This window comes from Myotis daubentonii, chromosome 14, assembly GCF_963259705.1.
Source record: "Myotis daubentonii chromosome 14, mMyoDau2.1, whole genome shotgun sequence".
NCBI lineage: Eukaryota > Metazoa > Chordata > Mammalia > Chiroptera > Vespertilionidae > Myotis > Myotis daubentonii.
In genome coordinates, this window is record NC_081853.1 from 34,916,304 (window position 1) to 34,938,256 (window position 21,953).

The window sequence follows — 21,953 nt, forward strand, 5'->3', positions numbered from 1 at the left end:
TTTGAAAAGAAAACAAAATTAACCTATACCCAACCATTCAACAATTATCTACATTAAGATTTTAGGGAAATACTCCTAAATGCTGAGATTTGAAAGAAAATTAGATATTTCAGATGAAAACGTGGCTCAGTTATGACTTGCCCAGTTTAATGTGGTAGAGCTAGTCTTTGATATTAGATTTGCAGATTTTGAAAAACATTTTTAATGAGTTTCTATGTATAGATTTTTAATAATAAAAATTTATCTTGAATACTGAGGAGAAATGTATAGTGTGGTTATGTATAGAGATTTAAAATTATGTGAATTTCCATGGGCTTCTATTGTAAATTCAGGGAAATGCTGGTATAGATAAATGATTTAAAGATTTAGAAAATATTATTAAGTGGTTAGTGGCATTTTGAAGTCACAAATTTTCTTATCAAAATAAATACCCTGGAATATTTAAGTTGTTTCTGTAATATAGTTCAATATTATTTACCAACACTGCTTTAAAAAAAAGTTGACTGCAAGCTATTTTATTTTTTGATAGAACCTATCTTTTTAAAGTGGCATTTTTTACTTTATGTGGAGCTGTTATACATTTTATACATTAATCACAGAAAAGGTGTCAAATTTTGTGGTTCAAGAAATGTGCAGTGACTGTTGGGCTCTTATATTTTCCCCCCACACTCGAGTTGTTGTGTGAAATTGATTTTCTCTAGAGGGAAATGTTCAGCCTAGCCTGGGAGATTATCTAGACTTCATGGCAAAGTGTTTTGATCGTTTTCAAATCCAGCATATCTTCCTTAAAAATCATATCCAGCTGTTCTTCTCACACATGTGGGTTAGAGATCCAAGGGGAAACACTGTATTTTTTATCTTAGTGTAAGCCAAGTTTGGAAGTAGTCTTGGTTTCATTTTTGTTTCTTGATAAAAAAGAATTTCATCCTAAAATGGCATTGTTATTACTTAAGTAGGCACAGGGCTAACTCCTAATATAGTATGATCTTTAGAGTAGCTTTCTGTTTTGTTTTATTTTAAAATTATTAAAAATGATGAAATGTTGCACATACTATAGAATTTTATTCATCAAACCTTAAAGACAGTTATGTACAAGTTCATGCTAGATACTATGAATTATTCAGAATAGATAAAACATGGTGTCTTAGCCTCAGAGAATTTATAATTTATTAAAGGAAATTACTCATACACAAAAAATATATAATAAAACAGAAAGGTATACTAGTAGATGTCATAAAAAAGTACTAGAAAATTCATGGGCATTCTGAGGCTGTAATTTATAATACCGTTTATACTAACACTAGAAGCCCGTTGCACAAAGATTCGTGCAATAGACCTTCCTTCCCCTGGCTGCTGGCACCGGTTTTCCTTCGGCACCCAGGACCCAGGCCTTTGGTCCGGCGGCAGTGAGGCTTGGCTTCTCTGCTGCAGCCGCAGCGAGGCTTGGCTTCTCCACTGCGGCTGCAGCGAGGCTTCAGTCTTCACTCTGGCCGGAGACTTCAGTCTTCGCTCCGTGCCTGCATATACAAATTAACCACCATCTTTGTTGGGTTAATTTGTATAGTCGTTCCGATTAGCTGGTGGGCATAGCGGAGTGACACCAATTTGCATGTTTCTCTTTTATTAGTGTAGGTGTTGATGCCATAGAATAAATGACTGCAGGTAGAGAGGAAATCAACATTGGGTGCTTATCATGGACCTGGGTCAGTGTTAGACTCTATACATCTCATTTATCCATGTAGTGAGTTTTTGGTTGAAGTAATATTTCCCTCATTTTATATTTGAGGAATTGAAGCTCAGAGTTTAAATATGTACCCTCAGATCAGACATTTATGGTATAGTGAATCTGAGTCTTTGAGACTTTTAAGCTCAGGGTGCCTTCCTAGCATCTAGTTTCTCTAGGTCAGGATAGTCATTACCTCTTGCTACCAAGCAAGTAGTCAGGGATTTTCTGGGTAGCAAGCGACTATTGTTGTTTCTCAGATACTAGAGAAGAACTCCAGTCTTTGTAAGGCTACCTTAGAAACACTTAATTGTTATCTTGGACGTCTTAATAGATAATAGTATCTGTCATGGCCCACTAGACGACTCTGTATTGGCTGTCTATTGGCACTCTTTGTTTAGTTCTTACCATTGTTCTTGTGCTGGTTGTTGGTGATTATAGGTGGGAGGGGGGGTGAGGGAAAGATTGTATTTATAAACGTTTCATTTGCTTTTCCTCAGGGTGGCGTCCTAAAGGGCTACTAGTCGCACATCTTCATGAACATAAATCTGCTGTGAATCGAATTAGAGTCTCTGATGAACACTCACTTTTTGCAACATGTTCAAATGATGGTACAGTGAAAATCTGGAACAGTCAAAAGATGGAGGGGAAGACCACTACCACCAGGTAAAATATGCTTGGGGGAGAGTCCATTCATTCATTCAGTTAACATATTGATTGATTGCTTACACTATGCGTGATAGGCATTGTCTTAGTGCCAGGGATACAGCAATGATAAATGGACAAAAATACCTTTTCTGTGGGAGCTGATAGACGGTAAGCAGTATAAGTAAAACATACAGTATGTTAGTTGGTAAAAACATGTTATGGAGGAAATGATAGCAGGAAAAAGGGATAGGGAATGCAGTAGGGTAGAATCTTAAATAAATGGGCCAGAGAATACTTCACAAAGAGAAACATAATTTGAGGAAAGACCTGAAAAAGGTGAGGGAGAGAGACATATGGATGTCTTGGGGAGAAGCATTTTAGGTAGAGGAAACAGGGATTTCGAAGGCCCTGAGGTAGAAAGATGTTTGACATGTTTGAGGACCAACAGGAAGGTCTGTGTGGCTGGAACAGAATGAATGAGAGAGTGGAACAAGAGGGGCCAGAGTATAAAGGGCCTTATAGGCTCTTGTAAAGGACTTTGGCTTTTACTCTGAGGGAATGGGGAACCTTTGGAGGGTTCCGAGCAGAGGAGAGATGTGATCTGAGTTAGATTGTTGAGAATAGACTGAAAAGGAACAGGGCAGAAACAGGCCTTCACAGTAATTAAGCAAGAGGTGGAGATATTGGGGAATTACCAGATTCTGAATATATTTTGGTGGTGGCACCAATCTGATTTGCTGAATGGATTAGATGGGAGAGTAAGAGAAAACTAAAAAAATGATGGAATGGCTGGCTATGCAAGGAAACACATACTACCATTGCCCCACTGTTAATTGTCAAAGTAGAGATAGCTTATGGCTTGAAATACTGAAAACTTTAAATATACATGATGTGATTTTCATAAGTGTGATTATTATAAGAAGTATTTTAGATTTGTATTGCTGTATAGTTATGTCCTTAATATGCAGTCTTTCTGCCACCCTCATTCCTTCCCCCTGCTCCCCATTGCCATCAATTCTGCCATATTCATATTTTGTGTCTAGTTTGGTTTGGGTCTGAAAAGAAAACTGAAAGAAATTCAAATCTTATGTGCATAAAATGATGTGGGGAATCTCTGGTGCTTTTCTTATCAGCTCATTGACCATAGTTAACCACAAAATCATCAAACAGCAAAATAGCTTTGATAACTAAAAGTTTACTCCTTACCACTCTGATACAAATTTGTGCTATTCATTTTTTAAAAATATATATATTTTATTGATTTTTTTACAGAGAGGAAGGGAGAGGGATAGAGAGTTAGAAACATTGATGAGAGAGAAACATCGATCAGCTGCCTCCTGCACACCCCCCACTGGGGATGTGCCCGCAACAAAGGTACATGCCCTTGACCAGAATCGGCCCGGGACCCCTCAGTCTGCAGGCCAACGCTCTATCCACTGAGGCAAACTAGTCAGGGCTCATTTTTTTAAAAAGGGTTCTATATTTTTACACCATGCTTAATTATTGTTTCCCTATTTATTCTCTCTTGGCATTGCATTGGTCAGAATATAAATCAAAAATTGATACGAGATTCCTGGGTCCATGTAGCAATTTTTTGTCAATTTTATTATGAAATTTTCAAACCGACAAGAAAAGTTGAGTTTCACGTGAACATCCATGTACTTACCATGCAGATTCTATAATAATTTTATTATATTTGCTCTCATAATTATCCATCTTCCTATCAACCCATCTTTAAAATATATATTTCAAAGTAAGTTCTGGACATCGGTAAAAACTGCTTGCATATCATTAACTAGAACTCAGTATTTGTTCATAGTTCTTTTTTGGCATAAAATTTATGTTATGAAGTACACAGATCTTAAGTGAACCATTCCATGAGTTTTAACAAATACATCTGTGCAACTTCTCTAGAGATACAGAGCATAAGCATCATAGCAGCTTATTCCCCTCATATTCTTCCACATACAATCCCTGACCCCTCCTTGTTTACAACCATTTTTTAATTTCCCCCCACTGTTAATAGCATTTTTATAAACATTATAAACATCTCTTCTGATAATTACTTTCCAAATGGTTCGTTGTTATTACCATCATCATTTGCATTCATTGTCACTTCTATTAGGAGGATAAGTTTAATTGACATTAGGAAACTTCTCAAGTTAGAAGTTGGATTTATCTGTTAGCTTTGTCTGAAATGTGACACTTGGATACCACTGCCTAGAAACGACGCTGGGATACAGAGGGCATGGCTCCTGGTAAAAATCTTGTGGGAATTAACAAGTGAGATTTTGCAAACCTAACAGATAAATCCAACTTCTAGTTTGAGATTGGATTTCCCCTGAATGCATCTGTTCTCTTACTTTGCCATTCACACCTACTCTCTTGTTGAGGGCAGTAGGCCTTGGCTTGGTGGTGGTTCATTCCAGGTCTGGGGTGAGGAAGAAGAGAAGGGAACAGAAAGTGTTGCTCTCATCACATGCCTTCATGAACCAATGAGGGGGTAAGCATATCATTCTTAGTGCCAGAACCCAGTGAGGAACAGCTGGTGGCTGGGTAGAGCAGTAAAAGTGATGTGTTTTCTCAGGAAATGTTATTGGCACATCCTGACTACTGATGCTTCTCCCCTATGTATTATGTTGGTGGACTGACTACCCAGTTCCCAGTCCCAACTTTCTGATTAAATTACGATTGGTGATTTAGGCCACCTGGATCTTGGCTCTGCCATTTTCTTCTTTCTTATTTGAATTATACTTTTAATTTGTCCCTTGAGGACTACTAGAAAGATTGCTGTTTTTCTAAACTTTCACATAGATTTTTCAATTTAATCCTTGTAGTATTCTAGATTATATTTTCCATAAATGCTGCTTCTACAAACATCCTATGTGATAAAAGGCTAATATGCAAATTGATCAAACGGCAGAACGACCCGTCGCTATGATGTGCACTGACCACCAGAGGACAGACGCTCAATGCAGGAACTACCCCCTGATGGTCAGTGTGCTCCCACAGAGGGAGTGCTGCCCAGCCAGAAGTCGGGCTCACAGGCTGGAAAGTGCAGCGGTGGTGGCAGGAGCCTCTCCTGCCTCTGCAGCAGTGCTAAGCCAGACATCCCTCAAGGGCTCCTGGACTGTGAGAGGGTGCAGGCCAGGTTGAGGGCCCGCTATCCCCCGCCCCCCTGAGTGCCTGAATTTCGTGCACTGGGCCCCTAATACACATACTAAGAGTTCCAAAAGGCAGAGAGAGAGAAGAAGGAACAGAAAGAATAGTTGAAGAAATATGGCTGAAAATTCGCCAGCTTTAATGGAAAATATTAATCCTCATATCTAAGATCAATGAATTCTAAGTAGGGAGAAAATCAATGCGAGCCATACCAGACACATGATAAGCAAACCACTGAAAGACAAAGAATCTTGAAAACAGTAAGACAAAAAAGTGACTTACCATATACAAGAGATTTTCAATAAGGTTAAAAGCTGACATTTCACCAGAAATGATGGAAACTGGCTACCAGTGGTATTATATATTCAAAGTATTGAAAGAATAAGATGTCAAACAATAATTATATAGTGAGAAAAAAAAATATATATATAAAATAAAAAAGGAAGACATTCCAAGGGAAATAAAAACAGGGAATTTATTGCTAGCAGATTTTCCCTAAAAGGAATCTTTTGTGCTGAAAGGAAGAGACACAAGACAGTAACTTGAACCTACCTGAAGAAATAAAGAGCACTGAAAAAAATATATACTTAAGTAAATATGAGAATATAAATTATTTTTTGTAACTATTTTTACCTACTAACTTAAAAATGGCCTATAAAGAAAAATTGTAAAACTATATTTTGGGGCTTATGCAAATAAATAATTTATGACAATAATAGTACAGAGAAGGGAGCAGGGAACAGAGATATATATTGGAGCAAAGTTTTTGTCTATTAATTAAATTAAATTAGTATTAATTTGATCACTTTTTGATGTTATTGTATTTCCTAGGGCAATCACTAAAAAATAAACTACTAAAAATATTTAGTAAAACCCTAACCGGTTTGGCTCAGTGGATAGAGCCACTGAGTTGGCTTGCAGACTGAAGGGTCCCAGGTTTGATTCCGGTCAAGGGCATGTGCCTTGGTTGTGGGCACATCCCCAGTGGGAGGTGTGCAGGAGGCAGCTGATTGATGTTTCTCTCTCATCAATGTTTCTAACTCTCTATCCCTCTCCCTTCCTTCCTCTCTGTAAAAAATCAATAAAATATATTTTAGTAAAACTCAGAAACATAGTGAAAGAAACAACAAGGGAATTAAAATAGATACTAGAAAATAGATTTTTAACAAAAAAGAAGGCAGTAACGGAAGAACAGAAGAACAGCAACAACAAAAACCATGTAAGGGAGAGAAAACAAAGAGCAAAATGTCATACATAAATCCTGCCTTATTGGTACTCACATTAAACATAAACAAAAGGCAGAAAGGATGAAAAAACATGATATTCCTGTGCTCATTCAAAGTCACAAATAGGTTGAAAGTGAAATGGCTGAAAAAGATATACCATGCACGTAGTACCTAAGAGAGCTGGTGAGACTATATTAATATCAGACAAGATAAACTTTAAGATAGAAATTGCTACTAGAGACAATAACATTTTATAATAATAAAAGGGTCAGTGCCTCAGGGAAACATAACAATTACAAACACATGCACCTCAATAAACACATTAAACTCAATAAGAAAGTAACAATAAAAAAAAAATAAAGGATTCAAATATATTTTTCTCCAAATGGAACCCAAAAGTATATGAAAAGGTACTTCACATCATTTGTCACTAGGGCAAGGCAAACCAAAACCAAAATGAGATACCAATTCACACCCACTAGAATGGCTGTAAAGAAAAGACAATAACAAGTATTAGAAAGCATGGGGAGAAATTGGAACTTCCATACATTGTTGGTGGGAATGTAAAATGGTGTAGCAACTTTGCAAAAACAGTTTGGCAGTTTCTCAAAATGGTAACCATAGAGTTACCTTATGATCCTGCAATTTCACTCATTGGTATAAAAACCCTAAATAGTTGTAAACATATTCACACAAAAATCTATGCACTAGTGTTCAGAGCAGCATTTCTCATAATAGCCAAAAAGTGGAAACCACAATGTCTATCAGCTGTCGAATGGATAAACCAAATATGGTATATCCATATAGTGGAATATTAGTTAGCAATACTAGTAGAAAGGAATGAAATGCTGATACTTGCTGCAACATAGATAAATCTTGAAAATATTATGCTAAGTGAAGGAAGCCTGATCCAAAGGCCATCTAGCATATTATATGATTCCATTTATATGAAATGTCCAGAATAGACAAATCCATAGAGACAGAAAATAGATTAGTAGTTGCCAAGAACTGGGAGGGAATACTGGGGAGTGACTGCTAATGGATACAGGGTTTCTTTCTGGATGAGGAAAATGTTCTGGAATTAAATAATGGTGATGGTTCCACAACTTAGTGATTATAAACCCCTTTAAAAAGAGTGAATTTTATGGTTTCTAAGTTGTATCTTAGTATTGAGGGAGGGAGGGGAGAGAGAGAGAGAGAAACACAAATGTGAGAGATTGAGCATACTGGCATTTCCATATCTCCCATTACCTTGTCCCTGGCTCTCTTTACTCATCTACCATACTGGTGGGCCCTTGTAGGCACTACTTTAGACATATATCTACGCAAAGACTTATACACAAACTAGAGACCCGATGCACGAAATTTGTGCAAGGGCCTTGGCCTCGGCCCCTGCCCGCTGCCGCGGCCCCTGCCCTTTGCGGCTTTGTCTGGAAGGACGTCCGGTCTAATTAGATATTATGCTTTTATTATTATAGATGTTTATAGTACTCTTTTTCATAGTAGCTAAACAACACAAATGTTCATCAGCTGATGAATGGATAAACAAGGTGGTATATCCGTACAAGGGAATAATATTTGGCCATAAAAAGAAATGGGTGAACCTCAGATGAACCTTTGAAAACAGAAGCCAGGTACAGAAGGCCACATAATGCATAGTTGCATTTATATGAAATATTCAAAATAGGCAAATTCATAGAAAATTTAAGGGGGAGGGGAAAGAAGGGACTGAATGTTGGTGGTGTGAGGTGGCTTTCTTTGGGGGTTTCTTATGAATGATGAAAATATTTTGGAATTAGATACTGATAATCTATGTAGAATTTTGTTAATATACTAAAAATTACTGAATTGCACACTTAAAGGTATGAGAACTGTATTTCAACAAAACTGTTGTTAAGAAAAAGTAAACTAGAGATGTGATTAATAAAAAATATAAAATATCCATATTTATTTAAAAAGCAAATACGAATATATTATAATATGCATAGAACATCATTTGGAATGATATGTAACAAAATATTAATAGTTATTTTTCTCTGGTGATAGAATTGTTTTTAATTTTCTCTATTCTTTTCTGTATTTCAATAATTTTTGTACATTTAATATATATGATCTTGTATAGTAAAATGAAATAAATTACAAATATAGAGATTAATAAATTTTCTGGTTAGGGCTTGAGACCTTTCAGAGTATGGCCTCTTAGAAGGGTGAGTATGCAACCTATGTGTAGGGTAATGAAGAAGGGAGTTGGTAATAATGGAGGGCAGGCATCCTGTGTAGATCAGATATTCAAGAACTTTGGCAATGAATATAAGGAAGGAGGACAGACAGCTTGAGGACAGACAGTATGTGTGCAGGAGAAACTGAATATTATAATAATATTTTGCCTTTATTAATGTTTAATAGTTTATTTGAGCTTCACTATGTCCCAGTTAGGTAATTGGGCAGTCCCTGTTTTGTAGATGAGTAAACTGAGGCACAGAGTAGGTTAAGTGGCTTGACCACAATCATATAGGTAGTCAGTAGTGGACTCAGCTCTTTGCTTCCATGCCAGTGTTTTCCTGCTGTGCCAGGCTGCGCTTAGGGATTATAGAGTAACTGAAAGGGTGTAAGGGGGGTTTAAGGTTTTGCAGGAGTGGAAGGAGAACTGCATCAGGACCACAAGTATGGGAGTTCCAATTGGAAAGAAGGATGAATAGTCTTTCTGTGATAGAAGTGTGTGAGGATAGCCTTTTTATTTTATTTTTTTAATCCACACCCGAGGATATTTTTCCATTGGTTTTTAGGGAGAGTGGAAGAGAGAGGGAAGGACAGAGATAAATATCAATGTAAGAGAAACACATTGATTGATTGCCTCCTGCACAAGCCCTGACTAGGGCCTGTGCCGGGCGAAGCCTGCAACCAAGGTGTGCCCTTGACCGGAATTGAACCCAGGACCCTTTGGTCCACAGGCTGACGCTCTATCCACTGAGCCAAACCAGCTAGGGCAGGATAGCCATTTGAAATTATCAGAAGAAAAGGCAATTTTGTGCCTTTGAGTGGTACTTTTGTTTTTGTTATGAGATCAAGGAGATGTAATGGACCTCAAAGTAGTCCTTTTTTGTTAATGTCATGGATATTTATTTAATATTAGCAATAATGATGCTCTTGTGGCCTTTCAGAAATGCAATCCTAGTTTGTTTTTTGTTTGTTTTTTTTGTGCAGATCTATTCTTACATATAGCCGAATTGGAGGACATGTCAAGACTCTCACCTTCTGCCAGGGTTCCCACTACTTGGCCATAGCGTCTGATAATGGTGCTGTCCAGCTTCTTGGAATCGAGGCTTCTAAGTTGCCCAAGTCTCCTAAAATTCATCCTCTACAAAGCAGGTATCTCTCTTTTGTGGGGGGTTTTTAACTGCATTTAGAGCCGTAGGGTAATTTAGCCCTCCCTGTCCAATGTAGTTTGGATCAACTGAGGATTGCACTTCTATTTTTAAGCATGTGAAATACAGTTATGTTTCCAACTCCAATCTTTATCACGTGTAGTTTTAGAAAACTGTGTCGCATGTTTTATTTTCTGCCAGCTTGTCAAAAGGTCAGAAGGGCAATTTTGAACTTGGGGCTCATTCCGGTCTGGAATGTATCTGAATAATCTAATTATCAGTTACATCTTATCTCTCAGTTACTAAAAGCAGAACTCTGGCTAGCTGATTTTGAGAATATGAGTGTTCTTCATTAAAGAAAACTCAAATGTCATCTGTCACTTGGTATTAAAACCTCTGAAGTTGATGGGGACACGGAGTGTAGCTTTTCAGATGATTAGCTTATCATTTTAAAACAAAATACTGGCTGGTTTTATTTAAGAAGTTCCTTCACTACTTATAAATCGTGATTGCCTACAGAGTAAATAAACATTTGCCAAGTAAGATATTTAAAGATAAAGGAGGGCAGCTTTTCAACTGACCAGTATGCTACACACTGAGGGTTCAAAAGACAAAATAAGTTATTGCTCTTTAAGGAACTACAGTCTGTGGGAGGAAGAAACCAATGAACACATGATTTCAATGCAGTGTGATAATGTGCCATATTACAGGGAATAAGAAAAAAGACCTGGAAGAGATGAGGCCAAGTGTAAGCTAGCCAGCCAAAGCAGGGCAGGGTCGCCAGATGTGGTGGGCCATAGGGAAGAAAGCAGAATGAGCAGATGCTTACAGTTAAGTGGAGAATAAGTCATGCCCATTGAGATAGCTAAGGCAGAGAAAGGATGTTTGTTGGATCACCTAGGTTCTTATTATTTGTTTGTATTAAAAGTGTGTTATTTTTGACACATTCATGAAACAGATTTGGCCAGCTTTTGTCTAGGACATACTATATATGGCATTTATCTAAAAAACTGTTATCGGCCAGTTTTCTTTAAAATTGTTTCAGCAGAGGATGACTGTACAGCAATATACCTTTTGAGTTCCATGTAAAGTAACAAAGAGCTCTTGGGAAAATGTGTTGTGTGATGACTGTGCTGGCAGGACACATACACTGACATGCTCAGTCTGTGCATGGATCCCTCTCAGCTCTTAGTGCTTTTCAGTGTGCATGTTACTGTCTTTTCCCTAAACAAACACTGACTACCTAGATTGGGAGATTGTGCCAGGATATTTAGATTTCACTGTATCTGACAATAGTGTGTTTCAAAGAAACCTTTCCATGACTCCTTTTACTTTTACTTTTTGTTTTGTTTGTTTGCTTCATTCAATCAGATCAACTGTTATCATGAATTTGTGACACCTTTACACATTTTATTTGGCATTTGGACTTTCACCATCGCTTTAGAGGGAATATAGTTTGTAATAGAATGTTTGTGAATATAATTATTTATCTAAGACAGATTGGTCGGCAAACTACAGCCTGTAATATGGCCCATAAACCAAGAATAATTTCTGTATTTTTAAAGGGTTGTAAAAAAACAAAATAAAGAACATGTAGTACAGATGTATGTGACTTGCAGAGCCTAAAATATTTACTATCTGGCTCCTTACAGAAAGTGTTTGCTGACTGACTCACGATGTAAGAGAGAAAACTAAATTAGTGTGTGCAAAAGCATATGTACTGATAAAGGAGGCTGGCCAGTAAGTTTGATATTCTTTGTAGTTTAAAAAAGCCTAAGCTTACAAAACACACACAGTTATATCCATTCAATGGACTAGTACATAAAAAGGAATAAAAAGGTATCAGTAATATTTTATTACTTTTATTATCAGTAATAAAAAGTAAACTATTGACTCATGCAACATCGATGAATCTTAAAATCCTTTTTTGCAATGAAAGGAGTCAGACATAAAGGCTATATATTGTATGTTTCCAATTATATGGCATTCAGGAAAACAAAATTATAAGGAGGAAAAGAGATTGGGTTGAGTACAAAGAGAATGCACAATACAATTTTTGGGGTGTGAAATTCTCTATGGTTCTGTGATAGAAGATAAGTGGCTATTTATTATTTAAAAATATTTTTGCATATATATTTGCATAGGATGGCTACACATAGAACCGTAATACCACAGAAAGTGAATTTTACTTTATTTTATTTTACTATATTTTACTATATCTAAATAAAAAAAATCACAATATTATTGGGTAATAACTCAAATAATATATATAAATATATAATTTATATAATATAAATATCCTTGAGTCCATACTGATATAAGTAAGTGAACAAATAAATATATGAATTACCACCTTATACAAGGTGGTACAAGGTGGTATATCAACAATGTTGTTGTTTTTTCCTTTAAGGTACAAGTATGGTAATACTTGATATACCAATTGAGGTATATATATACCTTACCACCTTGTATATCAATAAAAAAGTGACAACTCTTTCGTATAGAATAATTCTAATCTATAAATGCAGAAAGAAGGAAATAGAAAGTCACCATTAGAACACCTCAGGCATTTCCCCTAAATATTGACTAGTCCTATATAATAAAATCCTAATATGCTAAGTATCCAACTGATGGGTTGACTGTTTGGTCGACCGCTCAACCAGTTGCTATGATGCACACTGACCACCAGGGGGCAGACACTCTGGTAGGTTAGCTTGCTGCTGGGGTCTGGCCGATTGGGACTGGGCTAGAGGGCCAGACACTCCCTGGAGCACTCCCGCGGTCCCTCCCTGGCTGGCCAGCCCCCATCGGCCCCAATTGCCTGCCAGGCCAAGGGACCCCACCGGTGCAGAAATTTGTGCACCAGGCCTCTACTTATAGTTATAAATGGAAAAATAGCAAGGTACCGTGGAGAATCCTAGCAGATACCACCTTAACTAAATGATTAAGGTTAACATCACCAATAATACATACGAGTAGCAGGTACTCCCTTAAATATACACCGAGAAGGGCATGTCCCTGTTGTGGTCTCCTTCCCAATAAGGCATAAACTTAGTCTATTTGTGAGAACACATGAGGTAAACCAAATTGAAGGATATTCTATAAAATAGCCCACTAGTAGCCTTCCAAAAGGTCATGAAAGAAAATGAAATACTGAGGAGAAATGACAAATTCCATATGATATTTTGGTTTGGCTCCTGGAACAGTTGAAAGACACTAGTAGAAAAACTGATGAGCCCCTAATATATTTGGCACTTTACTAGTATTGTACCAATGTTAATTTCTTAGTTTTGATAAAAGTTCTATAATTTTGTGGAAGGTATCGACATAGGGGAAGCTGGGTGAAGGATATACAGGAATTCTATGTACTGTTTTTGCATCTCTTCTGTAACTCTAAAATAATTTTTAAAAAATGCCTCAGCTATCATTGTTCTAATAGGTCACAGTTTTCATGTCTTGACCATGATTAAAATATAAATTCATCTTAATGGAGACTGGTACTATGTTTTCAACTGGAAAAGGTATGGCCTTTTGTTTTGTGTTATTTCTTTAGGATTCTAGACCCCAAGGAGGATGGCTGTGTTGTGGATATGCATCACTTCAACTCTGGGGCGCAGTCCGTTCTGGCCTATGCCACTGTGAATGGCTCTCTGGTTGGCTGGGACCTCAGGTCTTCAAGCAACGCGTGGACGTTAAAGCACGATTTGAAGTCAGGCCTCATAACTTCCTTTGCTGTGGACATCCACCAGTGCTGGCTTTGCATTGGTAAGCTCACTCTCAAATCCTTGACTGAGGTTTGAATGCCACTGATGTCTGGATTGCCTCCTTGTAAAAGCTTTTTCCCTTTTGTTCCCATCTTTTCTTTTCATAATTATTATGTTATAAGCACTTGCAATTTAATTTTTATTCATTAAAAAACAGATTAGAAAGAGTGAAATTATGTATCTGAATGCATAAGACAATTTCCTTTTTCTCTTTGTTCTTAAATGAGCCTCTTTATAATCATTATAGTGATCAGATTGGCTGACATTCTCTTATTCTGCCAGGGAAGCAGCAGGCTTGGTTTATGAATGAGAGCATTTCATTTTAGGCAGACTCTTAAATTCCAATAACCTCGGGCAAACTACTTAACTCCTCTAAGTCTCAGTATCCTTTAAGGGGCTAATCCTTTTGGGGGCTGCTTTGAGGATTTTTTAATGAGGTGAAAGAATCTATTACTGTGCCTGGTGCAGAAGAGCTGAATGATTTCTTGCCTTATTATTCCTTCTGCCTCCTTTTCCTCAAAGGCTGGAGACGTACCATGTGATCTTGCTTCTTTGCCATATTGTAGTTTCACATTTTTTCCCTCCATAGAACTTTGAACCTGCTCCTTGAGAAGGTACTACATCGTTTTTCTTTTCCCCATTTGGTACTTTTTCAGAAGAATTATAATCTGTTTGAATTTTGGTTTTTAGATTCCCTGACTTGGCGTTTACGATTGTGAAACATCTGCCCTTTTATTACTTTTTGTAGAGTTTATATGGAGTGCATTATTTTTTGCCTTTTGTGTGAATAAATGTACAGGTACAGGAAGATGTAATGCCAGGCCTAGAAGAATAGATATTCAACACTTAGTGTATTAGCACATGGCAGTGGCTCTCAGGCACCAAGGCCAGCTTTGAGGGGGTGGCCATTATTACCTGTGGTCATTTGAGCCATTGTCCTGGTATGGGCCAGGGTGACAAACAAAAGGACCCCGCTGTTCCTTTTGTCTTTTCCCACCCCCCAGTCTCTCCTGTGGAATTGAAGATCTATCCAAGAATATGTTCGGTGCCTCTGTCAAAATCAGCTGCTGAGTGTTAGGGTAGACGTTCTTTTGGGATGGGCGGCATTGTCTGTGGGATTTGTTGTTGTGGGCAGATGTGCAGGAACATATGCCAGTTTCTGCTATGATCAGACACCCATACCTGTCTCCAGAATGTTTTGTGGAAAAGGGCACATGGAAATTATTGAAATCTGGGATAGCTACAAAGCTGCTTGCCACTGTGGATTGGTAAGATGATCATCGAATGCCAGTAAAACATCTCTGGTTATTTAAGGCTTCTGAACATTTTGAGTATCAAATTCAATTTGGTTCCTCTAGATTTTCTGGGTTTTTGTGTGCCTTTGGCCATTAATGACAGTGTCAGTAATTAATGAATTATTCATTTCAATTTACATTTGTTAGACACTTTTCTGTGGTAGTATTGTGATAAACACTTTTATCTTTGTTATTTAAAGGTGGTTTAAAACTGAGAGACAGCTTCATGACAACAGTCTTTTTCTCAGTGACTAAGTCAGTTTTAAAATATATTCATACAACGTTAATGCTGTTTACCATTTGTATAAATGTAGCCTGATATGCTTTAATCATTAGATGGTAATCTTTGGGGCTTTTTGTTGTTGTTTTTTTTTTCCTTTAAGGTACAAGCAGTGGTACCATGGCTTGTTGGGACATGAGGTTCCAGTTGCCAATTTCCAGTCACTGCCATCCTTCCAGGGCTCGGATCAGACGCCTCTCGATGCACCCCCGTCATCAGTCCTGGGTGATTGCAGGTACATTGGAGGGTTTGCTTGGTGCTGCCAAGACTCATGTTCTTACTTGAGTTTTTATTTTATGTATGAACAGAATACTTGATTTTGTTCTGTTTTGAAGTTCCCACCACTGATTTCTCACTACCACTCATACTTATTGTTTAAAAATAATCTCATCACCTTCCATTCTTGTCGCTGTTTCCCCTTCCTTTGTTTTCTTTCTCTTATATTTGTTAAAGCTGCCACCATCTTCCTAGAAATCTTGACTCATCCTTGTTATCATTTGTTATTGATCTGCTTCTTACAAGCTTCCTTTTCTTCCCTCCCCTCATTGAGCATTCACATTTTCTTGTATGAATACTTGGGCAGGTCTTTGAAACTCACTTTCCTCATCTGTAAAATATGGTTAAAAATTTACCTAGCAGAATTGTAAGAATTAGAGATAACACATATAAAACATATAGCCTGGGGCAGAAATAGTGCTTGATAAATATAGGTCTTGTTATTCTAATGCTTCCTCATTGGTCCTCTTGAATCTAGGCTTTTTCTGGTCCCTTCTCATACGTACAGTCAATCTCATATGCTGCTGCTGTCAGCCACCATGCTGCCAAATTCAGTGGCCATCACTCCTCCCGCCTCTTACTGGACTTATCATTTGGTCAGTGGATTGTTTCCTCTTTCTATAATACTCACCCACCTGATTCCAAGGACATCTCTCTCTTGATTCGCCTATTCGTTGATTTGCTGGTTCCCCCTCATCTTCTGACTTTTAAATTGTGGCCTGCCTCAGGGCTCAGTCTTCGGTCTCAACCGCTTCTCTTTCTACACTGGTTTCCTTCTGTGATCTTATGCAATATTTACATACCAAATCTATTCAAATTTTTATATTTGTCTATTTAAAATCTCCCTTAAGAGGTTGAATAGCCATCTTAATTTAAACTTGACATGTCCAAACTGAACACTTGTTTCCTCTCTACCAGGTTCCTCACCACTTCCTCTAACTCAGAGACAGCCTGCTCTTCCTACAGTGTTCCTTCAGTAAACGGCAGCTTTTATGCTAACTGCTCAGAAAGAAGCCTTGTGTAGTGCTTGATTCTTCTTCCTTTAGCCACTTCAGTCCATGAGCCAATCATATATGTTCTATCTTAAAAGATATTCAGAAGCTGACCCCTTTTTACTATCTCCAGCACTCTCTCCCTTGTCTAAACCACCATAATCCCTTGTCCCTGTGCATCAGTATCCTTGTAACTCCCTGCTTTTATCCTTACCTCTTAAGACTGTCCTTTCTTCTGCTCAGTACCGTCCAGTGGCTTCTCATCCTAAGTAACAGCCAAACTCCTCCCTGCGGCTTTATGAGATTTGCCTCTCTGACCTTTATCAGTCAGGGTTCCAACAGGAAACAGATGGCATGCCCAAGGTAGGAGGATTTATTTCCAAAGGAACTGTATATAAAGGTGTGGGAGTAGAGGCATTATAAAAGAACATGCAATAAAACAGGGCTGGTACCAGCAGATTAGCAGTGGAAGGTGGAAGGGAATGGTTACTGGAAGGAAGTTGAATAGAAAAGGCCCCCTTGAGAGGAGTAGTGATTTGAGGGGAGGGATACAACCAGCCTGAGGTGACTGACTTGACTTTCATCCATCCTTTGATCTCTTATACTGGGGCCGTGCAGGTGTGCATTAGTATCCTACGAGTACTGTAGGAAATTACCACTAACTTGGTAGCTTAAAACAATGTTTATACTCTAACAGTCCTGGAGCCCAGAAATTTGAAATGAGTTTTGCTGAGCCAAAATCAAGGTGGTAGTAGGGCCACATTTCCCGTGGAGTCTCTAGGGAAGGATCCATTTCCTTGCCTTTTTCTGCTTTTAAAGCTACATGCCTTGGCTTGTGACTCCTTCCATCCTCAAAGCTAGCGCCATCTGCCTCCCTCTTATAAGGACACTTCTGTGTGCATTTAGGGCTCACCTGAACAATCCAGGATAACCACCCATCCCTGTCTCAAGGTCCTACATCACATCGGTAGAGTCACTTTTCCATATAAAGTAACATCCATAGGCTTGGGACTAGGACCTGGTTATTTTGAGGTGCCATTGACCTTACCACTGGCCCAAACCATCTAGAAGCCAGCAATCACAGGAGCCTGTTGGTGGTTCGTGTGGGTCAACCTGCGAGTGGAAAGTGACCAGACTACTGCACATTTTCTACTGACCCCCCATGCTCAGTCTGCTTCAGCTACACTGGCTTCCTGGTTCTTTCCTTGAATTAAAAGCACTTTCCTGCTCAGGGCCTTTGCATATTTGTGGTTTGTTGTCACCACTAGCATGAGGGTGCTGTGAAGCTGGGAATGATTTGAAATTGTTTGTCTTCTTTTCATCCGTGCCTAGACAATGACTAGCTCACAGTAAATATTGTTGGTTCAATTAATATGATGGCTGGGTATTATTATTCCCCCTGCTCAAAAACCCGGAAGGATAAATATCTCTCAGGCCTGCAGTTTTCTTTTTTGTAATCCTTCTTCACCTTTTCCTCTTTCTACTGTCATCTCCCGCTCCTATCACAAATGAGCTTCACTCAGACCAATTGTGTTTTTCCTCATTCCATTTTTTCTGCCTGAAATAATTGACCTGTAGGCCACCTATCTGTCCAGCTTTACTTGTCCTTTCAGTCCTGGTGTAGACATCTCCACGAGGCAGCCTAGATTCTTACCCCTGGATGTGGTCTTTTCCTTTCTTGAGTTCAGGTGGAACTTTGTAGTTCTCTATATTTTTTTCTCTACTTCCAGACTGGCGAATCTATGATTTGACTTTCCACCCCACTTTGTTGGACTTCAGTAAATACGTACTGGTAGGCTACTAAAAACATCTCTTTGCACTCTAGTGTGACAGGGTCACAATGGTATTTAAAAGTGCTAGTGAGCATTTCTTGTAGGATGGGAAAAAATGGAAATGGGTACAGGCTGACTTGGATTATCTACCTAGATGTGAGTGCTGAGTTCTTACCTGAGTAATGGTGCTGGCCTTTGTTTCCCTTAGCCGTTCAGGGCAACAATGAAGTGTCGATGTGGGACATGGAGACAGGCGACAGAAGATTCACTCTCTGGGCCAGTAGTGCACCACCACTTTCTGAGTTACAGGTTTGACTCCAGTTTTTACCATAAAGGCCAATGCAATTGCAGACATTTTACCAAAAATGATCTGTTGGGCTTCTGGGTTATGTTTTAAGTATTAGGTGGCCATTGCTGCGTGGGTGCTTTTCATTTCCTTGGGCTGACTAGTGTCTGTTTCATTGGGAGTTTTGGTTACTAGCTCCATAAAGTTTGTGATATCTCTTTAGAACCCCATGTACAAATCTGGGTTAAATAGGAAAAGCCAAGATTGATGTTTAGATCATTTAAAAAATGGAACATGGCCCTCTTATATACACTTTTGTTTCTATGTTGCCAAGAAAGGTAGGGAAGATTTTTTCTCTCCTGTTGATTTAAAATAGAAAATTTTAGGAAGCTGAACAGTCTTTGCCTCTTTATTTAGGATGATACAAAGCCAATGCATTTTAAAGTCCCAAAGAAAGAAATATACAAGACATAACATAATCAGTCTCTTAAAGCCTGACAATTGACTTATTTATTTCTTTTAAGCCTTCTCCTCACAGTGTTCATGGTATCTACTGTAGTCCTGCAGATGGAAATCCTATTCTGCTGACAGCTGGTTCAGACATGAAAATAAGGTATAGTATCTGATAAAGAACACTTTATGCAACAGTTAAAAGGGGAAGGTTAATAAAATATAGATGGATACTAAAGTTAACACTGGGGTGTGGTTTATTATATACTAGGGACCCAGTGCATGAATTTGTGCACGTTGAAAGGAACTGTGGGTCATGAGGCTGCAGTAGGCACAAGGGTGGGTCTGGCCCATCCTCCTGCCTTGGCCCCTGTTCCCGTATACTGGCAACCAACTACCAGCCCCGCTTGCACCCGCTGATGGCACGGAGCAATTGGGGCCGGCACCATTAGGGGGTGCAAGTGGCTGCTGCCCCAGTCTCCCTTCAGGAGCATGGGGAAGTGGAGAAGCCCTCAGGGATGATCAGGGCTGGCAGCTGCTGCTAGCACCTGCTGATGGCAGCAAGTGATTGGGACCGGCGTTGGGCACCAGCAGCAGGTGCAAGCGGTTGTTGCGGGGACAGCACTGGCAGTGGGTGCGAGCACCGGGCGGGACCGCAGTGCACAGCAGCAGAGAATTTTCAGTAACCACCAGAGGCTCGCCCCGATGACCCGCCTTGGTCTGGTGCCTCCACTCACCTCCACCATCCTGCCACAGCCAATGCCCACCATGTTCCACACATGCCCCCTGGTGGTCAGCGCATGTTGTAGCAACTGGTTGTTCTGCCGTTTGGTCTATTTGCATATTAGCCTTTTATTACATAGGATTTTAGCACTGCAGTATTGTTTAAAGTCATCCACATCTTTCAAGGTTAGCTATACTTCATTTGTAACTAATTTTATACAGTTCTAGAAAAATCTCCTTTCCTAATGCAAAAGAAAGTTGATAAATGTAAGCCAATATTAGTTCCTCCCCTTCTCCTTCAAAGATTGTCACCATTCGTTTCCTCTTTCCTAGGTTTTGGGACTTGGCTTACCCAGAGAGGTCCTATGTTGTTGCAGGAAGTACTAGTTCTCCATCAGTGTCCTACTACAGGAAAATAATTGAAGGCACCGAAGTCGTCCAGGTACAAGCAGTCTCTTTTCCTTCAACTTTTGTAGGTATAAAAATGCCTTTCATAAACACTGTGTTGATTAAAGTAAATGGCTTTGGCCGAGTGTGGCAATATTTCTCCAAGTTTAAGAAATGTTAATATTTAAAAATACAGAAAAGCTAAGAGAAAATAAACATTTCAAAAGTGCATATATAAGTATACAACTTGAAGTAAGCACTTTATAACTTGCTCATTCCTTAAAGGTACTTCCTTATCAAGTTGTCTTACTATTTTCCTTAAGATCATCCAGCTAGTAAAGAAGCATCAAAGGTGAGATTCAAACCTAAATGTTGGGACTCTAAAGCTTGTGTTCTTGATTTAGACAAAAACTTCAAATGAGATAAATACCTGAAAGGGCCTGAGTAAGTGCCCAATAAATGAAAGTGTGCTTCCTGCATGACCAGTAATAGTGAGCTTTAGAAATGCAGAACATCTGATGTGTTTTACTTCCCTATTCTGGTCATTTATACCTCTTAATTATATGCTTTCCCTTTTGATTTTGAGAAAAGATAATATGCACAGATTAGCTTTTTTATAATTTTTTTGTATTTGTAAGTGGCTCTTCATGGAGTCTAATTGGAAACCTAGAATGTCATGTTGGACTCTTTTTACTCCTTTCCCTCCGTGTATTTGTGACAGCATGGCTACTTCATAAGAGATATTAGCTTCAACACATATCCCAAAAGCAAGAACACTTACAAAGGTTAACTTCTGGCTTTCTCGACTTTTAATCATGAAACAGGAAATTCAGAATAAGCAGAAGGTAGGACCTAGTGATGACACCCCTCGGAGGGGCCCAGAGTCTCTGCCTGTGGGACATCATGATATCATCACAGATGTTGCCACGTTCCAGACAACACAGGGCTTCATTGTAACTGCTTCTAGAGATGGGATTGTTAAGGTATGGAAATGAAAACTTAGTCGTTTGTATAATTTGTATAAATATACTGTAGCTTAAGAGAAAAGTTGTATTTAGAGAAAAGTGAGAATCTATTCCTTTGCTTAATTTTCAAAATCATGTCTATATTACATTAATGTTTCATGAAAAAATAATTCCCACCCAAGGTGGTTAAAGAAGTTGTACTTGACTAGTACATTTGTGCATACCTCTGTGAGAATCAGCCAGATAGTATCTGGGACGTTTTATTGTATGTCACAGAGGTGAGGAATCTAAAATGCTAAGACTTACACGACCTCAGTGTAATTTGTATTGAAAAAAGATGGTTGTAAGCTATTATAATGTAAACACATTTTTGCTATTAAAAATGCTATTAAAGCAGCCAATAAATTGTATTCAAGCATCTTAAGCATTTTCACTTGTTTTTGGTGGTGCTTTTAATGGTAAACCTTAGCAGAAGAATACACTCTCTAGCAACATTTGTTCTGAAGAAATGGACTTGGTGCCACAAAGAATCAGTGGCAGAACTAGGCCTTCCACTGAAATCTCTGGACTTTGCTCTAATCTTTCTTCCTGTGTGTTTTATAGTCTACTGTATTAGTTATTTAATACTGTAGAATTGAT

The 21,953-nt window shown here is 38.5% G+C and overlaps 1 protein-coding gene and 1 long non-coding RNA gene across 5 annotated transcripts in view; both read left to right on the forward strand.

The window, feature by feature from the left end:
• PIK3R4 (phosphoinositide-3-kinase regulatory subunit 4) overlaps positions 1-21,747 on the forward strand; it is a 61,747-nt gene extending 40,000 nt beyond the window's left edge. For all 4 annotated transcript variants that reach the window (XM_059663969.1, XM_059663971.1, XM_059663972.1 and 1 more), the window contains 8 exons: positions 2,224-2,389; positions 9,964-10,128; positions 13,678-13,889; positions 15,567-15,698; positions 18,712-18,812; positions 19,314-19,402; positions 20,296-20,404; positions 21,174-21,747. In XM_059663969.1, coding sequence (XP_059519952.1) covers positions 2,224-2,389; positions 9,964-10,128; positions 13,678-13,889; positions 15,567-15,698; positions 18,712-18,812; positions 19,314-19,402; positions 20,296-20,404; positions 21,174-21,344 — 1,145 coding nt within the window. In that variant the 3' untranslated portion in view covers positions 21,345-21,747. The remainder of the gene's footprint in view (positions 1-2,223; positions 2,390-9,963; positions 10,129-13,677; positions 13,890-15,566; positions 15,699-18,711; positions 18,813-19,313; positions 19,403-20,295; positions 20,405-21,173) is intronic.
• Positions 2,398-6,396, forward strand: LOC132215575 (uncharacterized). The gene is made up of 2 exons (XR_009448548.1): positions 2,398-3,594; positions 3,822-6,396. It is a non-coding gene; the product is annotated as an uncharacterized LOC132215575 (long non-coding RNA).
• Positions 21,748-21,953: the final 206 nt, after the last annotated feature.